Below are 22,197 nucleotides of genomic sequence, written 5' to 3'. Positions count from 1 at the left end.
AAGATCACATGTACGTTCTATAATCAATTGATGGACCAGACACACGTTTCTCATGCTCCTTCATCTCTCTAACCAACTGACTTCTTTCAACATCACATACCTAACAAACAATAAAAAAATTAAAGGTTTTTAAAAATAATTGTATTAACTAAGTTGAGAGTTTGTCCTTGTATAATGGGGAACTAAGCTGAACTACGCCTTAAAAGTTACTTGATGCTACTTTGGCTCTTAATGTAGCTGTTCAACATATAACACTTAGTTTGGACCGGCTAGCTACTTCCACCACCGGGTAATGAATTTCTCGCCCATCGTTTATCATCAACTCCAGCAGTACTAACTCGTATTGAATGTCATTTGAAGTCAAGAAGTTTAACTAAAGAAGAAATGGCACTGGAAGCTAGACATATGGAGAACATATTTTATACTAATGTTGTTGGAAACCTTATGTGCACAAGGGTAGATTCCAAACCTGAACTAGGCTATATTGTAGGCCTAATCTGCATATAATATATCAACACTAAAAAGAGATCATTGGTCAGCAATGAAATGGGTATATGAAGACAAGACTAAACATCCATAAAGCATTCAGAGTTTAGCATTAAAATTCATTATTATGATAATGCAGTACACTTAAGCAATTACTAATTTTGTATTTAAGGTCTTGCGAAATGCATATACAAGCAGTTGTGGCTCTTTGAACAACCGAACCAGAGTATATGTCAGTAAAGTTGTGAAAGAAGCTCTTTAACTAAACGTTTTATGCACATAAAGAAGGGTGCAACAACTCATAATGCCAGAGCAGTCCGATGGCGATTATGTGCATTGTTCTTGCTAAGATGTTTAGATTCACAAGTAAAAAGTTGATAATATTTTTAAATAATTCAAATAAATAAGGTAATTTTAATGGATTTTCTGATTTCTAAAATTATAATACATAACCTGTCTACACACCTCTTATAATAATGTAATACATGGAACCAAGAGATGTGACAAGATTTGAATATTTGATTCTATGATATATAATCTTGAATAAATAAAAGTACATTATTTTCACTCAAAATAGGACGTGTTAAAAAGTTTTAGGCAGATAAGTTTTTGGTTTGATCATAAGCTCTCTTGCCTCTGAGATAGTCAACGGCTAGAAACAGACGAAGGATGATTGGTCGATACTTGTTGGCCCGAATCTTCTTCAGCTTGATGTTTCCTAACTCTAGCCTTATCGATTCTTGCTCTTCTCACAGCTTCTTGGATATGCCGGTCATGGTCTTTCAACACCTGATCCATGTTTCCTGATGGAACCACCAAAGGTCCTGAATAATGAATCTTATGCCCTTTTGATCCATAACCCAACTGCAACCACAAGAAAAGTTGGTTTGGTAGTTACTAAAAATAGAAAGGATGACATTTTGGAGGACTTACAAGAATTGGGTCTTTCTTGTTGCTTCTACCATTCTCTTCTTGGTTTGCTTCTTCAGAGACTTCATTGAAGGAGCCTGGAAGCCTAGTCATTCCTCTGCAAGTCTCTTGTTGTAATGAGACTTTCTGAGGATCTTGGTACGTCCTTCTACCCTTTGCAGAAGCTGATCTACGCGTCAGAGGACCTGAATGTGAAGCTCTCTTGTGAGGAGGAAGAACAATGTTGCCCTGAGATTCTCTGTTTGGTTCAGATGCTTGTGATGATGGCCTTGGTGGATCGATTGGGAAACCAGATGCAACTTCTTCAGGATGTGGATTAAACTTCTCGCTTCTGCTTCTATTAGTACTAGACTGGCTCTGCCTTTTCTGCATTGATGTAACCAGCTCTGCGTTTGCTTCAGGGGCAGGGATGGCTCGAGATTCCTTAGTTCCTCTCCTTTCTTGGTGTCTTTGCTCCCTGTTTCCTCCACCTTGTCTACACACACACAGCAAGAAAGATTCAAGAAGAGTACTACTAGTGATTTAGTATAATAGCTTGCAGAGAGTAGAGATGATGACAGACCTTCTACTTTCTTCATCACGCATCCTCGCATCAAGCTCTTTGCTGGGAGGATATTTAGGTAAGCTTGAAGGATCACACGGAAGAGGTCTTGTGGAAAAGAACTGAACAAAAGCATTGACAAGGAGTTATGTAAAAGAAGCATAAGAACAAAGAGTTTGAGGGTGCCAATTACCTCACTGTGGAGGGCTGAAGTGGCGGTTCCACGGTCGTCGGGATTGACTGAAAGAAGAGTCTCAAGAAGGGCTAAAGCTGGCTGAGGAAACTCCTTGAATGTTTCATCAACTACGCGTTTATAAGGCTGTGTAGGCTTGAAAATGGTTGCATGAGGCAACCTTGATTTAACCCAATACTCCTCGGAAGGTGAGCCACATAGCTTGAAAATCTTGTGCAACTGTTCAACCTGTTAAACACCATAAGCATCCCCAAGAGTCATTTCAAAAAGAATCAAATTAGTCTCACCATATAAGAGAAAACCGATGTTTAGCTAGGCGGCGGTTAGGCGTTTTATAGAGAACTATTGTTTTAGACCGATTTTTTGAACGTCTAGACCGATTTCTTTAAAAAGTTCGATTTAGAAAAATCATCTTGTTAAACCGGATTTGCTGCCTAAACCAATATTTAGAGGAAACACTTAAAAGAGATTCAGACAAAAAAACTGCAAAACTACCTCGGTTCTACCAGGCATGATAGGCTTGCCTGCATACAGCTCAGCGAGAATGCAACCAGTACTCCACAAATCAACAGCTGCTCCATACCGAGTAGCTCCGAGCAAAAGCTCAGGCGGGCGGTACCAAAGAGTCACAACACGGCTAGTCAAAGGCTGTGTCTGACGAGGATCAAAGAAGCTAGCTAAGCCAAAGTCAGCAATCTTCAAAACTCCACTGTTATCTATCAGAAGGTTTGATCCTTTTATATCCCTGTGAAGCACGCCGCGGCTGTGACAATGGTCTAGTCCACTTAACAATTGCTGCAGGTAGCATTTAACCTGCGATTCGGAAAATTTAACTGCGGGATGCGAGGCTAGTCCGGCTAGATCATGTTCCATGTACTCGAAGACGAGGTATAAGCTGCAGGACATTCTTGATGTCACTAAGCCTTCTAGCTTAATGATGTTGGGATGATCAAGATGGCGCAGTATCTGGATCTCTCTTGCCATAAAACGAACGCTCTCAGGCTCTAAGTTATCAAACCTTACTTTCTTCAATGCCACAATCTTCTTCTGATTCAGGTCTCTAGCTCTATACACATTACTATAAGTACCCTGACCTATCTGCAAAAGCCAAGTCAAAACCATTACATTAGAGATATGTTTCTATATTTGGAAACATGTCAATAGAAGAAAGAAGATTACTTTGTCCAGCTTCTCGAAGGAATCAGCACGGCGTGGAACCCATCCTTTGATAGCTTCTCCAGCTACAGAGGCCAACCATGGAGGCCAGCCTGCAGCTACATACTCTCCTTCAGCTGCTTTTGCTATTGGAAACTCTGGAGTTGCAACATTCCCTAACTTCTTCTCTCTTCTACTACTGTTACTCAACACTGGTCTTACTACACTAACAACATCAGAACGTTCCTTTGTCCTAACAGACTCTTCTCTTCTAGAAGAACCAACTGGTCTTGTAACTCTATACTCGGAAGAGGGTTTGCTTGAAAGCCTCTCCTTTGGACTGTCTTCTATAGCAGAGGGCTTACACCAAACACAACCCATCTCTCAATTTTACCCAAAATTGAATACTATAATCAAAAGTTGCCTCCTTTAAAGATTCATCACTCCTAAAGGAACCCTAGAACTATGAGAACACTGCAACCCAGAAAGAAAGGAATGATTTTTTCTCCTCAATTTGCAACATGTGCCCAGATCAAGAAGAGGGTTTCAGGCATTTATCATTAGAGTGGAGAACATAGAGCCCAGGAATCTCAAGACCCAAGAACTTGTCTGCATAAAGCAACTACCTTTATCAGGAGATTGTAGAGAGAGAGAGAGAGAGAGAGAGAGAGGGAAAGGACTCATGTAAAGTTGAAAACTTTATAAACAAAGAGAGAGAGAAATCAAAAGGGTTTAACAGTGGCTGGCTGATTGAGAGAGGAATGGATCTGAGAGATTTCTGAGAGACGGCATGTGTGTTGAAGCAGAAGGTGAATTCAGAGAAACTTTTAAAATAAATAAAATAATAATTCGGTAAAGATTTTCACTTTATAAAGTAAAAATATCATAAGTTTATAAGATGCTGAAATTGAAAACAGTAAATATGAAAATGTCATAAACTATACAAAAATAGTTTGGAAATACACACGCTCTTTGACACTTAAATAGTCATAATCAGAAAATTAATCAAATTTTCTTCTGATAATTAACAACAGGTTACCTTTTCTTATGGATCTGTACACTTAAAAGATGAATGCAAACACACACCATATATTTTGATTGACACATAAAACTTTAGTAGTTTGTATTTTTCTTAAATGTGTGTTCATATACTTTAGTTGTTAGATCCTCTTTTAACAACATCAACTATTGATTCTCTACCTACCATACTGTTTTAGGAACAATTTCTGTAGAAAAGCAATATAGCAGAACAAACCAAAACAATTAACTTCTTTATTTTTTTTTTTGAAAAACCAAAGCAATTAACTTCTAACATCAAAGTCAAAGCATTTTCGGAAACTTCAAACAGATAATTAAATCTTACTATATTAAAGAGAACGCTTACATAAAGACAACCAAACGAAAACTTTGTTGTTTAGCGTTTATAAAATACTCACTAAATTGAGTAGCTTAATTGCTTAAAGTAAATCAAGTAAATATATAGTTTGAAATTTATAAGGGAGAATGCTTCACGTGTAAGAGTGTTGAAAGTTATGCGTCGTCAGGAAGTAAAAGCGGGGTCGTCTTGGGACGAAATACGTTAGTCTTTTTGTACCATTCTATCTTTCTGGTCCTTACAGTGTTCTAAATTTTAATATAAACAATATTCCCCCTGTTTCGTAATACTTTGATGTTTTGTAATAGTATACAAAGATTAAGAAAATTACATTTTTCTAGAAAAATATTTTAAAGATATAATTTAAAATCAGTTAACCAATTATAAAAAAGACCGTAAAATCTAATTTGTTGAACAGTTTACAATAAAGTTAAAGTTAACATTAAAATCTCAAAACTTTCTTAAAATTTCAAAACTTTCTTAAAATTTCAAAACTTCATGTAAATTGAAACAAAACAAACCTTCTAAAACATCATCTATATTGAATCGGATGGAGTAATTGCAATCGATGGTCAACTAATCTCACCATTATGTGCATCAATGTTCCAACTACTCATCATTAGAAATTGGTGCTATCACTTTTTATATAACATCGGATTACGAATATTTTATTTGAAATAAAAACTAATGGTATATGACAAATTGATTAATGGAAAATGTTGAAAAGATTTAGAAACATCAATCATCATAATAAAAAAAAAACCAATCATCGTTTTTTTCAAAAAAAAAAACATCAATCATCGTCAGCGTCGGTTCGTTTGTCTATAATTGGGATTGGAGTTTATCCACACGATACACTTACAACCGTGTTTAATGGGCTTGTCTTCTCCATTTGAGACAATACAACTTATTTGGGCCCATCCTTTCACAGAACGATCACGTGTATCAGTTTAGAGAACCGGTAACTGCTACTCCCTCCCTTTCAATATAGATGATGTTTAGAAATTTTGTTTTCTTTCAATTTACACGAAGTTTTGAGATTTTAAAGTTAACTTTAACTTTATTAGAAATTGTTCAACTAATTAGATTTTACAGTTTTTTTTTTATAATTGGTTAACTGATTTTAAAATTATATCTTTAAAATATATTTCTAGGCAAATGTAATTTTTTTAATCTTTGTGTAATATTACAAAATATCAACTATTATAAAACGGAAGAAGTTAAATGTACCAGTACAACCACATCCAATCAATTCATACATCAACGATACAAATGATTCAATTGCACTCAAATTATTTTATTTGACAGAATTTGTCATGTTTGTATTTTCTACTAGCATCCAGATGTAGAATTGTATGATTGATTGACCCCCTTTTGCATGGGCGGCTGTAGGTAGCTGCCACAACTGATTTTTAGTTAATTTAAATAAATTATAAAAGAGATCATTTATAATGCCCACCTTGCTGAACCTCATTATGATCGGTGTTTTTAAGAGACCGACCTGATGGTTGAACCGGATTCGACCATAAATCGATTACATAGCTAGATTGGATCTTATAATTGGTTTGACAATGGACCGATCACGTAGCCGGATTAGATCTTAGAGTTATTAAACTGATAAAAATCATTATAACTATCAACAATCTATAAACCATCCATATAAACATAAAATTAATTTATATTTACAATGTTTAATGTTTTAAATTTATTTATATATTAATTATGTTTCATATTCACTTATATTTTTTTAAATTTATATACTAAAATATATTAAACCAGATTATTAGACCATGTTTGACCCGGTAACCATATTAAACCGTGATCCAAAACATTATCGAGTTCAGCTTCCAGTCCTGTTTTAAAAACATTGGTTATGATTCGTTTAATACTTTTCTTTGTTTATTTGACTCAAGTTTCTTTATATAAAGTATATTTTCTACAAATCTATACTAATAAATTATTTCCATTTTATAATAATTTTAAAATAATAAATATAGTTGATTTATATAAGAAAATGTATTCATAACAAAATTTATTTTTATTCCATTTATGTTTTAATAAAATTATGCCCTTTAAATAAATATTATTTGATATCTCTTTGTTGTATGTGTAAAAGTATAAAGAGAAATTAGTTGAAATACTACTAATTGAATACCAGTTTTCAAAAAAAATTCAATCAAAATGCTTTAACATTTGGATTTAGTATTTAGTGATTATTGTTTAAAGTTTAGTATTTATGGAGTGGGCTTGCGTTTATAAATTTCTATAAATAATTTTAAACATTTATAAATGATTTAGGAGAGTTAATTTAGTTTTTATAAAAAAAATATAAACATTTATAAAGGTAAATTTGAAAAGTGGTATCAAGTTTGTGGTAAAATTAGAATTTCATCATGTATAAATTGTGTTTATAAAAATATTTATACTGTTTATCAGTTGTAAGTTTGTAAAATATATATATTGTTCAGAGTGTATTAACTGTTACTACACTGTTAAAAATGTGTTTATTATACTTTTCATTTGTATTTGAATGGCTGAAAGATTAATTTATCTGCGCAATGTTTAACATTTTTTACATTTGAAAAACATTTAAAATTGATGTATGATTAATATATATTAATTATGTGCATATATGTACTAGTGATACTCTTATTTAATTCTTTCGAACGTATATCTAATAGTATACATTCAAATTTAATTTTAATCATAATAAATATTGTGTTGAAATATAAATACTATTAAACATTCATGTTAGACATAAGAAAGCGAAAATAAAAATATATAATTTAAATAATGTGAATTAATATTTTATCAATTAAAACAATAATATATAAAATCTATTAGATCTATCTTCTACTTGATATGATTACAATATAAATTAACAAAGACGGGACTATAATATTCTATTAGTTCATAGATATTATTTTCCTGAATGTTAGAGATTTTTCAAAATTTCAGTGTTTTGGTTTATTAATTAATATTCTTATATGATGTAGTCGCCAATAGATAAATATATATTGAATATTTTTCATATTTGTTGTATCTGTTGTCGCTTATATTACGATTTAATGTCAGTAATAATTTTAAATATTATTAGAAATTTCAACTAAATTATTTGGTCACCCTCTTTAGAATTTTATGTTATCATATACTTTATTAGCATTGTTCTTTAAATATCATTATTTGATGGAACCGTGTGAAATCATCTTTAATTTTATATATTAAGTTAATTTCGTTATTAAATTTTCATAAGAATGACTCCTATATTTTTTTATTGGTGAATTGGATTAGAGAATTTTAAGAGTCACCATATACTTGATTCAATGGTTATGACCTTATTTTCAAAAAAACAATCTTGTAGATTATAATAATCTTTAGGTTTGCTTGATAATAGCCTATTTGATTAGTTTCTATAAATATTTAAGTTAAAATAATTTAAAACATTGGTGTCAAAACATAATAGAGCAGTGTTCTTAAAACTTTAATTGTTTATGGGTAAATAAATATATTAATTCCTTTGATTGGTAAAAGACAGTTTAAAACGTATAAAACAGTCTAATTAACAATATGTGTCTTATATAAGTAGATTAATTTTACCATCCTTTATTTTTAATAAAACAATTTACTTGTTGTAAGCCAAAAAATAAATTGACACTGTAGGAAAAAAATTAATCAAAATCAACCATTATTTATTTGCTTATAATAAATTTATGTAACGTATTATAAATTGAGATGATTTTAATAGTCGAGACCAATATAAATAAAAATTATATAATAAATTTTAATTTACCTTTTTGTTTAGTTTCTTAATTCAATTATTTTGATATTAGCTTTTTTTTATTTTGATGTATAAGCTATTTGTATGTCTGTAAATACTTTAGAGTATAACTTTTATAAGTTTTACTGAGTTAATTTTCAAAGAATTGACATATATTTCATGTTAGCTCTTTTTATTTTTATTTTTTTTGTTTCTCTTATTTGATATGTATCTCTAATTTATTCTGATAGATTTCGTTGTTAGGAAAATTTATGATTATTGAAAATATTTAACTATGATGATAATTTGGCATATTTGTTTTGGTATTTTTAAATTAAATGTGAATACTTCTAACAAAATTAGCTTTATAAATAAGAAATTATTTTTAGATATATATTTAGTTAATTTTATATGGGTGAATTGGTTGTATATACATAAGAGGGTTAGCAATGAAGAATATAACCATGCAACAATGGTAACCGGCGGATGGGATAATTTGAGCAAACTTGACCATATTTTCCTTGAGTGCGTGTGCACGTGAAAAAGAGGTGGAATAAATAAAACACATATGCATCATTCATTTCTTCCAAACCTAATACCTTTCTAATAGAATATGACCTAAAAATAGTATTTCATTCAATTTATTATATCATTTTAGTGGAGTAATTGATAGAGCCAGAAGCGAAGGTATATATGCGGATGAAAGAATGTTGTTGCTGTTGGTACATGAGGTAAAGAGAAAAATAGACAGTGGGAGGAGGAAAAGAAACCGCACGGAAGGTGGAGAAGGTGAGGAGATGATGAGTGGTGATGGAGAAGTCGACGACAACGATGAAACAATTGGCAGTGGTGGCGACGACAATGTTAGGCTTGAGGTGAATGAAGAAGAGAAAGAAAGAAAAGAAAAAGAAAAAAATGAGTGCGTTAGACGTGATGTTCACAATTGATATGATACTATACTACATTTATCAAATAAATAGTATAAACAATTAATTTATTATAGTACTATAACAAAGAACATAATACATATAATTTTTAGAAAATAAAATGATTTGCATTGTTACTTAGAGATAAAAGGGTGAGAAGGGGGAGGAAGAAGAAGAAAACAAAAAATATTTTACTAAGCTATATTTTAAAGATAATATAGAATAGTATACTATAGTATTTACATGAATTGTTGCAAAAAATTGTGTATATTCTTTATTACAGTGTATTCTTCATGGAGAGAAATTGTGTTTGCATTATATATAAAGTTTATTCGTCAGGAAACTCTAAACAAACAATTCATTTCAATAGCATACAACTTATACTATTACCATGAATCTGCATTATATTCTAGTTGTTACAAAACTTAGAATATATAACATAGATATCATTGTTCTTCTTCTCTAATGCAACCAAACGTCTGGTTCTGGGTTGGTGATGATATGTTAGATGTTTCTGGTTAGAACTGTCGTAGTTTGGTGAACTTATGGTGGCTTCCGGTGCTAAGGCGAATAATTGAGACATTGCTCAACGACAATGCCATTAATTTAAACTACTAGCACTGTACTATACTATCATGTATTTTCGACACGAATAGGGCCTATTCGGAATAGCATAGTACGTTTTTCACCAAGTATCACATACCAAAAGCCAAAACAACATATTCCCGAAAACCGTTTATACTCACCACGTACCTACAATTACATTGTAAAGATAAATTAATTCCAATTAAAACCTTATCGGGTTCGGGACCAACCCCTTCTCTTCCTCACAGCCAGACATATATCGATCCTCACCACCAGATCTGTAGAAATGCAGCAATTAGATTGTCGGCATAAAGCCCGTTCTGGTCCGTGCATACTGATTTTAAACAAATCAAGCGTTAAACATGATTATAATTATTACCTCGATGTTGTGTGCTATATTTCTGGCTCAGCCACCATGACCATAGCTATCTGTGATTTTTGGCAATGAAGAGAAAAATAAAGAGAAATAAAGAAAGAGGACAAAGAAGCGTGTGTTTTAGATGTCAATAGGTGAAGGTAGTTTCATATGTTTTCCTAGATAATATATAGTAAATCATACCACATACCTTGTAAAAGCTATGGACTTAATTTTTGTTTTTTCATGGTGATGTCCTCCAATTTCTCATTTTATATTACTCTTCCACAGGTTTAGTTTTTTTTTTGTCTGTCAGCGGTTTAGTTTATATATAAAATTGTTTCCATTTAATAGTTGTGCTACAAAAATGGAAACCCGAGATCATTAGAAAATCATCATGCTCAAAATATGACGATTCATCATCTTAATTTATTGGTATTAGATTAAAATTGTGGCTTTATATTGTATTGATATTTTAAAATTTATATTAAGGTTTACGATATTATGTAGCTTCAAATGATAGTGTGTTATGACATAAACCATATAACCAAGTCTTTAGAATGATGCATTCTTTTTACTAAACAAAAACAGTGATGCTCTTTTTATTTTATTTTTCAAATTTCTTAAAAATTAAAACTTCAACTAATGACGAGTTACTTCCAACTAAAGAAACGACCAAGTTATCATTGGTTTAGTGGTCATTTAATAATTACTAGGCGCGAGATAAATATTATATAAATTAGTTTTACGTATTACATGTTCTTTTACATATTATTAAATAATACATATATATTGATAATTAAAAACTCTGTAAATATTACGTATATGATTAAACTGGAGCAAACACATACATAAATTTTATTAATTCAAACAAACACTTTTTCTATTTTATATAATATAAAATTAAGTTTTAATGATATTAACATAGATATATAGTTTATTTTTAATATTGATATCTGTTAAATAATATTTTATACTCATATTATTTTTTGATCATTTGTATTTTCTGTAACAAAAATTTTGAATCACCGATAACAATTTTTTTGTGGGATGTTTAATAGTTTTAGTCATTTATAATTTTAAAAACATTATGAAAAGTTTTAAAACTAAATATTAAGTTGTCAATATCTGTTCAAATTTTTTATCAAACGAAAAATCAAAGCAACTTTCGAAATTAAAATACATATGTATTTTTATATGGTACATAATTAATTTTAAAAATATTAATATTTATTAAATGTGACTTCTTATTAAAAAAATTTAAACCATGAAAAATTCAATGTGAGATTTTTGATAACTTTAGTCATTTATATTGGTTTTAAAAATTTCAAAATATAACATATACAGAAAAATCTAAATGTTTACTATATTAATGTGGTTGTTTAATTTATTTTAATATGTTAAAATTTAAAAAATGATAGAAAATGGACTAATTTTTATCAAATCTTTATTATTCAAAATCATTAATTGCCATATATACTTTAACCACATTTGGTAATTCCGTTATTTTTATTTAAGGAAACAATGAAGAACATTAATAATCAATTTATAATTAGTTTAATAAAAAGCTTATTATATATTTTGATGGACCAACATATTTTTCTAAGGATTCTAAGAATGATGGTGGTGATGACACGTGACTACAAAAAATGTTATAATGATTTTCTTTTAATATATATGAGATTCTTTATATCTTCATCTTCACCACATGGTACTATTGTCTCCACCATCACCACCTTCTTTTCTTCTGCCACCTCCTCATCCTCGTTCTCTGGTGTGTTCTTGTAGTATCAGATAATTTCTTAAATTTGTTTGCAATGTTATAATTGGGTTAAATAGATAAACATTATAAAAAATATATATATATATAATTATACCAAAAAGAAATATATAAATATTATAAAACAAAATATACCATGTTAAATATGTCGAGTCTTCTAAAGGCATATGTGAACCAACATCTGCAGATAAGGATGGTCACCAATGAAACCAAAACCAGCATGTTTTTCACGCTTTTAGTCTTTATATAAACTGAATCTTTTTAATCATAACAAAACAAAGTACTTCAAAATATAAAAAACATAAATAATGATACAAAAATCAAGAAATATTAGTAAAGAAGAAAAATAAAATAAAATGTTTACCATGATGTTAAGAAGGCTAATGTAGGCGACGTAGGCAATGGAGTGCTACCCCCAGCTAGATAGAATCTCTGGTGAGGTGTGTCTAGTAAAAGCAGTGTGCATACTGTTAATACTACCACGGAAACAACCTCAACCAACATAATCTTAACTATCACCTGCATCAATTTATCAATTCAAGGTAATCAGTTATCTAATCTCATCTGACATCCTTGTGAGATCACACCTTAAACCTTTCATCACACTGCCTATTCACATTTACGCGAATCAATTTTGGAGAAAAGTTTTTGAGTCAGTGGAGAAAATTTGTCGAACTGTCTTTGGAAAAAGTCACTGAGCCATTTCTTTAGAAAAAAAAATTGTTGAGCCATATTTAAAGAAATACTGCCAATCCAATTTTTGAAACAAAAATCACCAAGCCAATTATTAGAAAAATGTTAAAGCCAGTCATGAGGGAAAACTTATTGCGCCAGTTTTTGTATTAACACTGGTTTTTATATTTTACTTAAATATTACTTATTTTTTCTTATATTTTTCATATTTTATTTATATTTTTCGAAGAAATTTATGAAAACATAAGGAATAGCATTCATAAGTTCTTCCGTTAAATTGTTAAGTAATTTATATGTTGCATATAATACTAAAAATATCTTTTATAGAGAGTGACAATAAAAAATATATGAAGAATTCAGTCATATAGCCAAGTCTTTGGATTGATGCACTACATTTATTAAACAATGTTATACTGATGCTTTTTTAATCTTTTTAAAAATTTCTGAAAATGAAAAACTTTACTAAATCCATTGGAAGTGTTTTACACAATCTAGTTTATTGAAAGATAAACATTATTTTGAATTAACCTTTAGCCACTATGGTATATAGTAAAAATATCATTCACTTATTCTATATGTTGAACCAACCAAAAATATGTATACTTTGTAAACACTTACCCATTTTTGAAATTAATGCAATTCCTTTAAGTATGTGACTAGAAACCTACACTACACTCTTTGAAATTAAAATCATATTAAGGAGTGGCTACTATTAAACTAAAACAAACCAAATTATTAAGCTTTTTAAACTAATCAAACAATAAGTAAAAGGGGAATAAGATCAACATCTAAACTGTCTAAGCACAAAAAATCAACCTATCACAAACAAAACGGTTAAGTGTCCACATCATTTAATTAAATCAACTAATTGGGAGCTTCCAAATTGCCATGTCATTCCATTGTTACTCGAAACAGATTTTTTTTTGTGGGCCAATTCACGTGAACGTCTTATATTAGAAAGCTATTGCCCATTTTAACCAGACCAAGCGTCTTTACAAACACACATCTAAGTCGTCTCTTGCTCTTCCCTTTGATGATCATCGTTTCTGATTTCTACAATTCATAGTTTCTCTGTATTTATCACCATCAACTCACACTCATTCAATTAAGATATTTTCTCCAATCTAGATGAGAAAGCTATCCTTTCACTTCCCTTTGTTCTCCTCTTATATAAAACCCATTCATTGAAGCTCACATTCAATCATATTCGACAACCTCTGTTCAGCGATATCAATCCATGGCGATGAAATCGGTTCAAAACTCTGGCAAGTCTCAGTAAGACTCGATTTTCTTACACTCTCTTATTTTTCATCGTAGATAGTTAATTTATTTTATCACCCTAAACTTTCCAGAGAGAAAACGAAGCCCTGAACGAAATCAGAGAAAGAAGATCAGACTATGAATCTGAGAATATGAAAGATGACGAAAACATGTTGAATGTTGTCACCTAAAGAAAAGATACAAGAGACTTGAGGAACACTTGATTTTCTCCTACACAATTAGTTCCTTAATTTTTTTTTTCTTCACCAGCTGTACTGCGGTCTAACCTTTGATATGTCCCTCTAATATTAGACTGAGAGGCACCAGCTAGATGATCAATGAACTTCTCCGAGTTTGCCTGTTTTTACAATTTTGTTTTCTTAATGTGCGGTGAGAATGGACATAAGAGTATCAGTAAGATCTTTGTTCTTTTTAATAATTATTTTGGTTATCCTCCTCAAAAATATGTTCCATTACGACAATAGAAATAATGCCAAAGCTCCATTTATTGTTGTACAGTTGTAGGTAAAGCATCAAGTTTTGGCTTTAATACGTTGTGTACATGGGAATCTAGAAGGATATGATTCTGAAGGTATTCCTTAGATTTCACCAAAACAAATATGTTCATACCTGTGTTTGTGTTTTCGTTCATCTTATTGTTTGTGTTTCACCTCCAGTGCTTGCCATGTCCTCATAGATGACTTTGTTGAGCGTACAGGTTTGGAACCAAATATAGAGCTTTCTTTCTCAACACATTTTACAATAGAAACCCCTGTCGTTTTGTTATTGATTTACAGCATTTTAGGACCGAATAAGAACATTGCCCCTTAACTGTGGTGATAAATAGGCTGAATCATGCCTTTATGAAGAACCTCTTCCTGGTTTCTTTGGTTTTTATACTCTTGAGAAGTTTTCAAACTCTTTGCATAGTCTTATTAATATTTTTTGCTGTTAGATGAACAGCACAAAGATTATCGTCGCTGCCACACGGGATTAAGAAGTGTTACAGGCTTAAAGAGAATAAACATCTAAAGACAATGAAGAAAAAGTATCAGAAACTCGATACTCTTATTCGCCCCCAAACTTGAAACAAATCGGATCCGACAAGAGCCCAAGATATTCATTCATGTTACATTGTGGGATCGAGTTTTCTCACAAGGGTTTGCGAATCATTATAATATGATGTGTACGCAAGGATAGAAACCGCTCCACACCCGCAGAAAACTAAGGTCAGGCCTCAACCTCAAGAGTTAGCAACGCAAAGAAGGAAGGATATCATTTACCAAAAAAAGAAGGATATCAAACCAGAGATTTGAAGAAAAAGGCTGCAGACGGCGGAAAGACTAAGAAATAAGATTTATTATTCATTATTCTTTTTTTTTTTGTCATCAAAAGCTTTATTTCAAACTTAAACCGGTCCTATCGTACTAGCCTCGTGAGCTAGCGGAATAGAGACCATACTGTCAACCAACATGTAGTGTAAATCACGTGATCGGGCCTCTTTTGCAAGAGCATCCGCACGGAAATTCAAAGAACGAGGTATAAAACTCAGCGAAAAGGAAATAAAAGAAGTTCTCAGTGCCTCAATGGCATCAAGCTCTGGATCAAGTGCTGGCCACTTCTTAGAGAAGTTGATGATGTGTACCAGCTGTTGACAGTCTGATTCCAAGCGTACCTGCTGGAACCCACGGCTACTAAGCTCCTCCATAGCCCACACTAAACTCTCCGCTTCCGCATGTAGTGGGGATGGGACGTTGATTAGTTTCCTTTGCCCTCGCATTACCTCCATGTCGCCATCGAACACAATAAAACTCAGCCCCACTCCAGTATCTTCTAGGACCCAAGACGCGTCGAGCTGGCATCTCCATCGTCCCACCCTTTCTTGTTCCTCCACTTCCGCTATCCTCTCATTCCCGTCGTCTGCTGCTTCCAAGATGTCCGGCAGGATCTGCGCTAGCTTCCATGTTGTAGCTTCCGAAACCGCTAGTTGCAGGGTATCCACAGGTGATGTATCCTTGTTATTAAAACATTTATCGTTTCGTGCCTTCCATAAGTACCAGATCAACCATGGAAAGAAGGCCGTGCTCTCAGCTCTGCTAGGATCTGTTTGCAAATTCAGTAGCATATCAAAGTTAACAAAGATTGAGGAACTCGGGAAGACCCCCGGAGACGTCGGGACTGTCGATAATGCCCAACTTTGAATCGCTGGCGGGCATTCAAAGATGATATGGTTAATCGTTTCATTCTCCGCACCACAGCGTTGACAGACCGAGTCGTTACCGCAATGTCTTTCTTTTAGCTTGCTCGCTGAGGCGACATATCCAGACAGAGCTTGCCACAGAAAATGCTTGATTTTCCGCGGCGCCTTAAGTCTCCAAACCTTCTTCTTTAAACCATTGCAACTCGGTCCCAGGCTTATGTCCCCACGCAGCTTTTTCCGTTGTTCAACTGCAATGGTGTACCCAGACCTCACTGTGTATACCCCCGACTTTGTATGCTTCCAGCTGTAGCCGTCCTTGCGTCCCGTTTTGCTGATCCTAAGTGTGAGAATACGAGATACATCATCGGCAGCAATAAATTCATTTATAACGCCAACATTCCATTCAGCCTTGTCGACATCAATAAGGTGGTGGACTTTAAGATCAGTATCCATGATCACTGTCTTTGGTTTCGCCGCGCGAGCAGGTTCCGTAGGGATCCATGCGTCTTCCCAAACTTTCGTGTCTGCCCCTGTTCCTATCGTCCTCTTGATTCCACCGATGAGAATCGGTCTAGCTGCCATCAAGCTGTTCCACCCAAAAGATGGGGAATTTGCTTTACCTATTACAAGTGGATTCGAGTGTCTGTAGTATCTACCTTTAAGAACTCTTGCTAGAAGGGACTCGGGATGTGTAAGCAGACGCCATACTTGTTTAGCGAGAAGGGCCAGGTTGAAATCTCGGAAATCTCGGAAGCCCAAGCCTCCTTCCTCTACTGGTACACAGATTTTGTCCCATGCCACCCAATGCATCCCCCGATTGTTATTGCTTGTACTCCACCAGAAACGCGCCACTGCGGCGGATAGTTTGTTACAGATCTCTAAAGGTATCAAGTAACACGACATCACATAAGTCGGTACTGACTGGGCCACTGATTTGATTTGCACCTCTTTACCACCCTTTGATAATAGTTTACCTGACCAAGAGTTGATCTTTCCATTCATCCTCTCTTGAACGAAAGAAAAAACTTGTTTCTTTGATCCACAAATCTTTTCCGGCATTCCCAGGTACATTCCCATTCCTCCTTCGTTGTTAATATTGAGTGATCTTTTCAGATCGGTTTTTGTGGACGCTATGACCTTAGAACCGAACAGAACTGAAGATTTAGACTTGTTCAGTTGTTGTCCTGAGGCTTTCCCATAGACGTCAATGATGCGAACCAGTTCCCTGCATTGAGATTGCTCCGCTTTGCAGAAGAAGAGGCTGTCATCGGCGAAGAGTAAATGAGAGATGGCGGGGCTCCCTCTAGCAATCTTGATACCCGTAATAGTTTGATCTCTCTCCGCTTGTTTTATATGCGAGATCAGAACTTCCGTGCATAAAATAAATAGGAACGGAGACAGCGGATCGCCCTGTCGGAGACCCCGGGACGGCACGATCCTCCCTTTGGCCTCTCCGTTTATCAAGACTTGGTACGAGACGGAGGTAATGCATTTCATTATCCTTGCCACCCATATATGATCGAAGCCAAATTTTAGAAGTAGGGCTTCCATAAACCTCCATTCTACGCGATCGTAAGCTTTACTCATATCAGTTTTGATCGCCACGAACTTCCCTTTGCAGCTAGGATTTGTACGAAGCGCGTGAAACATTTCTTGGGCCACAAGGATATTATCAGTGATGAGCCTCTCTGCCACAAACGCAGATTGCGTCTCTGAAATGATCTTCGGCAGGATACTTTTCAGCCTAGATGATAAGATTTTTGAGATGATCTTATATCCCACATTGCAGAGACTGATCGGCCTAAATTCAGTCATCGCCTCCGGTCTTTCAGTCTTTGGTATTAGACATATATTAGTCATGTTTAGTCTCTCATCAAGCTCCCCCGTATCAAAGAAACCCCTGACCATATTGCAGACATCCTTCCCAACCGAGCTCCAAAAGCGTTGGTAAAAGAGGCTAGTCATGCCGTCTGGACCAGGCGCCTTCTCCGGGTTAATCGCAAAAGTAGCATTTTTAATCTCCTCATCTTGAGGGATACGAAGTAGATTCTGATTCATGTCCTCTGAGACTGTCGCGGTAATAAACCGGAGGGATTCTTCAATGGTGTCTGGGTTTGTCGTAGTGAACAACGTCTGGAAATAGTCAACAGCGACTGCCTCTATATCGTCCTCTTTGTAAACCCATTGATTCATCGAGTTTCTCAGGCGAGTAATTCTGTTGCGTGCTCGTCTTTGTTTGGTCTTCGCATGAAAATATCTTGTGTTCCTATCTCCTTCTCGCAGCCATATAACTCGACTTTTCTGCTTCCAATAAAGCTCCTCTTCCCTATATGCTTCACAGAGTTTCCACTTCAATTCCAGTTCTTCTTCGCTTGAGATCATCTCGTCGTTTTGCACTTGATCTAGTTTTTGCTTTAAGCTTTCAATAAGCTTTGCGCTGTTGGTGGGATTCCGTTTCTTCCACCTTGAGATGGACCTGCGAGTCCTACAGATTTTGTCATAAAGCTCCAGGTCGGGTTCCATCTTTAGTGCCTCCCATTCTCCCTTAACAGTGTCGATGAAACCTTCTTTACCAAACCAGTTACGGTCGAAACGAAAGTTTCTTTTTCCGCGAGCCCCTCTGTTTTGAAACCTCGCTAAGATGGGCCGGTGGTCAGATCCCCAGCGCAACAAATACTCCACATAAGTGTGGGAAAATACATTATGCCAATCTTCATTTCCGACGGCTCTGTCCAGCCTACATTGCACCCGTCCTGCTCTGGTTCTTCCTGCCCATGAAAAAATGTTCCCTTTAGATGGAAACTCAATCATCCCGCACCCTGCAAGCATGTTTTTAAACGGCAGGAAAGAGCTTTCTGGTCGTTTTCGCCCCCCTCTTTTCTCCAAATTGCTTGTGATCTCATTGAAATCCCCCATCAAGAGCCATGCTCCTGTCCTGTTTGCACTCATCCGCAGCAACCTTTCCCATACATACTCACGGTATTCCACCACCGGATCTCCATACAAGAACGTGATAAACACTTCCTGTCCGTCTATCTGCGCTTTTATATCAATCATACGATCATTATAGAAAATAATATCCACCGCAGAGTCCTCCATGTAAAACAAAGCCAATCCACCGCCCCTACCAACAGGGTCCACGGTGAACAATTTATCATAACCAAATTCAAACTTAAAGTCTTGCATAAAAGAAAAATTGTTTTTTGTTTCTGAAAGAAAAAGAAAGCTAGGTTTAAAACAGCGATGCAACTCCCGGAGGTGTTGCTTGGTCAGGTAGGCTCCGGCCCCCTGACAGTTCCAGGCGATTGCACTCATATCTGAGTACTGGGTGGTTTCTGGGACCCCACCGAACCTGATGCAGCAGTAGATTTTCGGCCTTTGGTAACCGAAGGATACACCTCAACACGAGGGACCACCTTTGAGCCTGGGTCTTTCGTCATGAAGAGACGCCCCTGTTTGGCCAGCTTGCCTTTTGGTGATGCTCGACCTCTATTCGCAAGCTTCCTGGATGCAGCTAAACCTTTTGTGTCTGGGCTTCGCGTACCCCTGCGCTTATTTAAGTTTGCCGGGGGGAGAGGGTTCTTTTGCATCCTCCTGCCCTGTTCCGACATCCTTCTTGGAGGTAGGTTGTTCCTACTTTGTTCTCTTTTCTCTTTTCCCTCTCCTCCTAAGACTCTTCCATCTTCGTGTTGTTTCTCCAAGTTTTTAGTACCTGCGGTTTGATATTCTGGAGCCATCGTCTCTTCCACCATCGTCTCTTCCACCCTAGTTTCATCAAGCAGGTCATCATTGTCTAACATTTCCTCATCCATTTCAAGTTGTACGCTGGCATATTGTTCCTCAAATTCTTTCAACTCCTCCTCCGTCATCTCCTGCTCATTATCTGTTGGCTTGTCCAGTTCTTCTAGATTTGGCCTGTTAAGGGATGGAGCACCCGTCTCAATAGGACTTCGCAATGATATCACTCTTTCTGGAGAGGTCACAAATTCCTTTTCTTTCTCCGTAATCACCTGATTACCAGGGAACTCAGTTTGAACTGTATCAAAAATCTTCAAGATTCCACTTGCCGCACGGACTGTATCCAGATTTGTTTCTTTATCTCCTGCGTTCGCTTCAATAGCCTTCCCCTTAAGCATGCGTCTTCTTTCATCTTCGGTTTCCCTTGCTATCTCTCTCACATTCCTTTGGTTAGGGGAGAGAGCCATTTGTTCATCTCTCCTTTTCCCTGGCTCTCGAGTCGGTCGCCATTCCATTCGCGGCTGCTGTCTAGGCGAGTGGTATCGTCTTCCTGCGCCATCCCCTCTGTCATATCTATGACTTTCAGAGATAGTCCTCTGGGAATCTGGTGAGTTCCTAGTTGATTTTGATGAGAGATCCATTCTTCTGTGCTCATAATGCTGGTCTTTATTCGTTTGGTCCAGGTTGCGACCCCTGGTGTCAGGACTGGAACCTTTAATTCTCCAGCTCGAGGATGAGACCGAGTCACCGTGGTGGCCCCTCACAGAACGATTTCCAGAATCTCTGCTGCTGTGCTTCGACTCCTCATATTTATCCCTGTTGTAAGGATGATATCTCTCCCGATCACGGGGATTTCTTCCTCCATAGCTATGATCAATTCTATTCCAAACATTCTTTGCAATGTCTTCTCTTTTGCTTAGAATCTTTGATCTTAAATCACCATGCTCTGTCCTCTGTGCTTGTCCTGGTCTGGCTCGCTCCTCTCTTCTTTGTGGGTGTTCCTGACGTCTCTTATCTGATTCCATCTCACGGGAAAATCTAGGATGGTTGTCGGTGTTCCACGCGTGGTTCTCGAAACCCCTGTGCAGATCGCGGCCTCTAAATGGTGCAGAGAAAGCTTCTCTGGCCGCCAGCTCCTCTTTCTCCTTACTTTCCAAACGAACTAAACGGTTAGCTTCTCTTTGTTCTGGGGACAGCTCAGGGCATGTACCTTCTTCATGCGATATTCTTTTGCAGGTAAAGCAATATCGGTGTAGCTCTTCATAAGACAAAGATACTTTGATGATATCACCATTCGCATATCCAGCCTTCCTCTCAAATTGCAAAGGTTCATCAGCATTAACAACAACTCGAACCCTTCCATTTTCGACATCTACCGTATCCACCTCTCCCAAAGCCCGGCCAATGCTCCTATATGATTCATCTTTTTTGTAATGTGTCGGTACTCCGGTGATATTCACCCACAAGAGTAAGGAGTTTGGATAGTCCTCCTTTATCGTTGGTATCCACCTTTCTAAGGAGAAGGTCCACTTATTAAAATGACATGGTCTACGGAGAAGTACTTTTTGGAGATCCTCCTCCTTATCGAAATCAAATTGGAATTTGTTATTCCCAAGGTTTGTTCCTCGTACCCTGCCTTCCACGTCCCAGATACTTCGTTTCGGCATATGTTTGATTAAAGCATCAACACTTCTACCATCCCGATGGAACATCCTTCCAACAAGGGATAGTTTATACTTCTCGACAAGATCAGTGTAATCGAATTCTGGAACTTTTATGATCTCTTCCTTGTCTTGGCTACGTCTGCGGTCATGTCGAGTACTCCCGACTCTGGTTCGATCCTTCCTTTCCCGATACATCGTAACAGCGGGGACCGGTAAGGATGAGACAGCGCCCTATTAGAGGGGAATAGAACTATTAACGTAATGTCGTTTACTTGATGCTCACGAAACCGGGAACCAAGGTATTACGCTACGAAAACAGAAGATAAAACACTGCAAGGGGCAGGAAAATTTAGGAACGAGAGGAGTGTGGTGTAGTCTCCCTCTCTCCTAGACCGCCGGTAAGAAACTAGGTCCTCCGCCTGAGACGGGGTTCAGATCTCGAAATCGCCTTGTCGTCGCCAAAACCCTAGCCGCCTCTTTATTATTCATTATTCAATTGTAACTTTTTTTATGTAGTCGTTAGATAATGCACTAATATCAACCATTTGATGACATATCT

General features: G+C 35.6%; 1 protein-coding gene and 3 long non-coding RNA genes across 4 annotated transcripts; 1 reads left to right on the top strand and 3 right to left on the bottom strand.

Annotated features, from left to right (window-relative positions):
• Positions 1–890: 890 nt before the first annotated feature.
• Positions 891–4,109, bottom strand: LOC106376749 (probable serine/threonine-protein kinase At1g54610). Its single transcript, XM_013816866.3, has 6 exons — positions 3,330–4,109; positions 2,646–3,248; positions 2,151–2,378; positions 1,979–2,079; positions 1,420–1,891; positions 891–1,350 (listed from the first exon to the last, which is right to left on the bottom strand). The coding sequence occupies exons 1-6, from the start codon at positions 3,684–3,686 to the stop codon at positions 1,132–1,134; spliced, it is 1,980 nt and encodes a 659-aa protein (XP_013672320.1). The 5' UTR covers positions 3,687–4,109; the 3' UTR covers positions 891–1,131.
• Positions 4,110–9,934: 5,825 nt separating this feature from the next.
• Positions 9,935–11,149, bottom strand: LOC125583527. Its single transcript, XR_007320544.1, has 2 exons — positions 10,328–11,149; positions 9,935–10,226 (listed from the first exon to the last, which is right to left on the bottom strand). It is a non-coding gene; the product is annotated as an uncharacterized LOC125583527 (long non-coding RNA).
• Positions 11,150–13,748: 2,599 nt separating this feature from the next.
• On the top strand, positions 13,749–15,403 carry LOC106376750. The gene is made up of 4 exons (XR_001275659.3): positions 13,749–14,051; positions 14,129–14,450; positions 14,556–14,628; positions 14,714–15,403. It is a non-coding gene; the product is annotated as an uncharacterized LOC106376750 (long non-coding RNA).
• A 6-nt stretch (positions 15,404–15,409) lies between these two features.
• On the bottom strand, positions 15,410–15,992 carry LOC125583526. The gene is made up of 2 exons (XR_007320543.1): positions 15,820–15,992; positions 15,410–15,711 (listed from the first exon to the last, which is right to left on the bottom strand). It is a non-coding gene; the product is annotated as an uncharacterized LOC125583526 (long non-coding RNA).
• Between the last annotated feature and the right edge of the window lie 6,205 nt (positions 15,993–22,197).

The sequence above is a fragment of the Brassica napus genome, chromosome C3, assembly GCF_020379485.1.
Source record: "Brassica napus cultivar Da-Ae chromosome C3, Da-Ae, whole genome shotgun sequence".
Lineage (NCBI taxonomy): Eukaryota > Viridiplantae > Streptophyta > Magnoliopsida > Brassicales > Brassicaceae > Brassica > Brassica napus.
Note: the sequence above shows the minus strand (reverse complement) of the source record. Positions and strands in the feature narration are given on the sequence as shown.

Coding starts and splice junctions, on each gene's coding strand:
- LOC106376749 (XM_013816866.3), bottom strand. CDS start 3,686: ATGGGTTGTGTTTGGTGTAAGCCCTCTGCTATAGAAGACAGTCCAAAG. Junction 2,379..2,645: donor TCATGCCTGGTAGAACCGAG/GTAGTTTTGCAG, acceptor GGTGTTTAACAG/GTTGAACAGTTGCACAAGAT. Junction 1,351..1,419: donor ACAAGAAAGACCCAATTCTT/GTAAGTCCTCCA, acceptor TTGTGGTTGCAG/TTGGGTTATGGATCAAAAGG.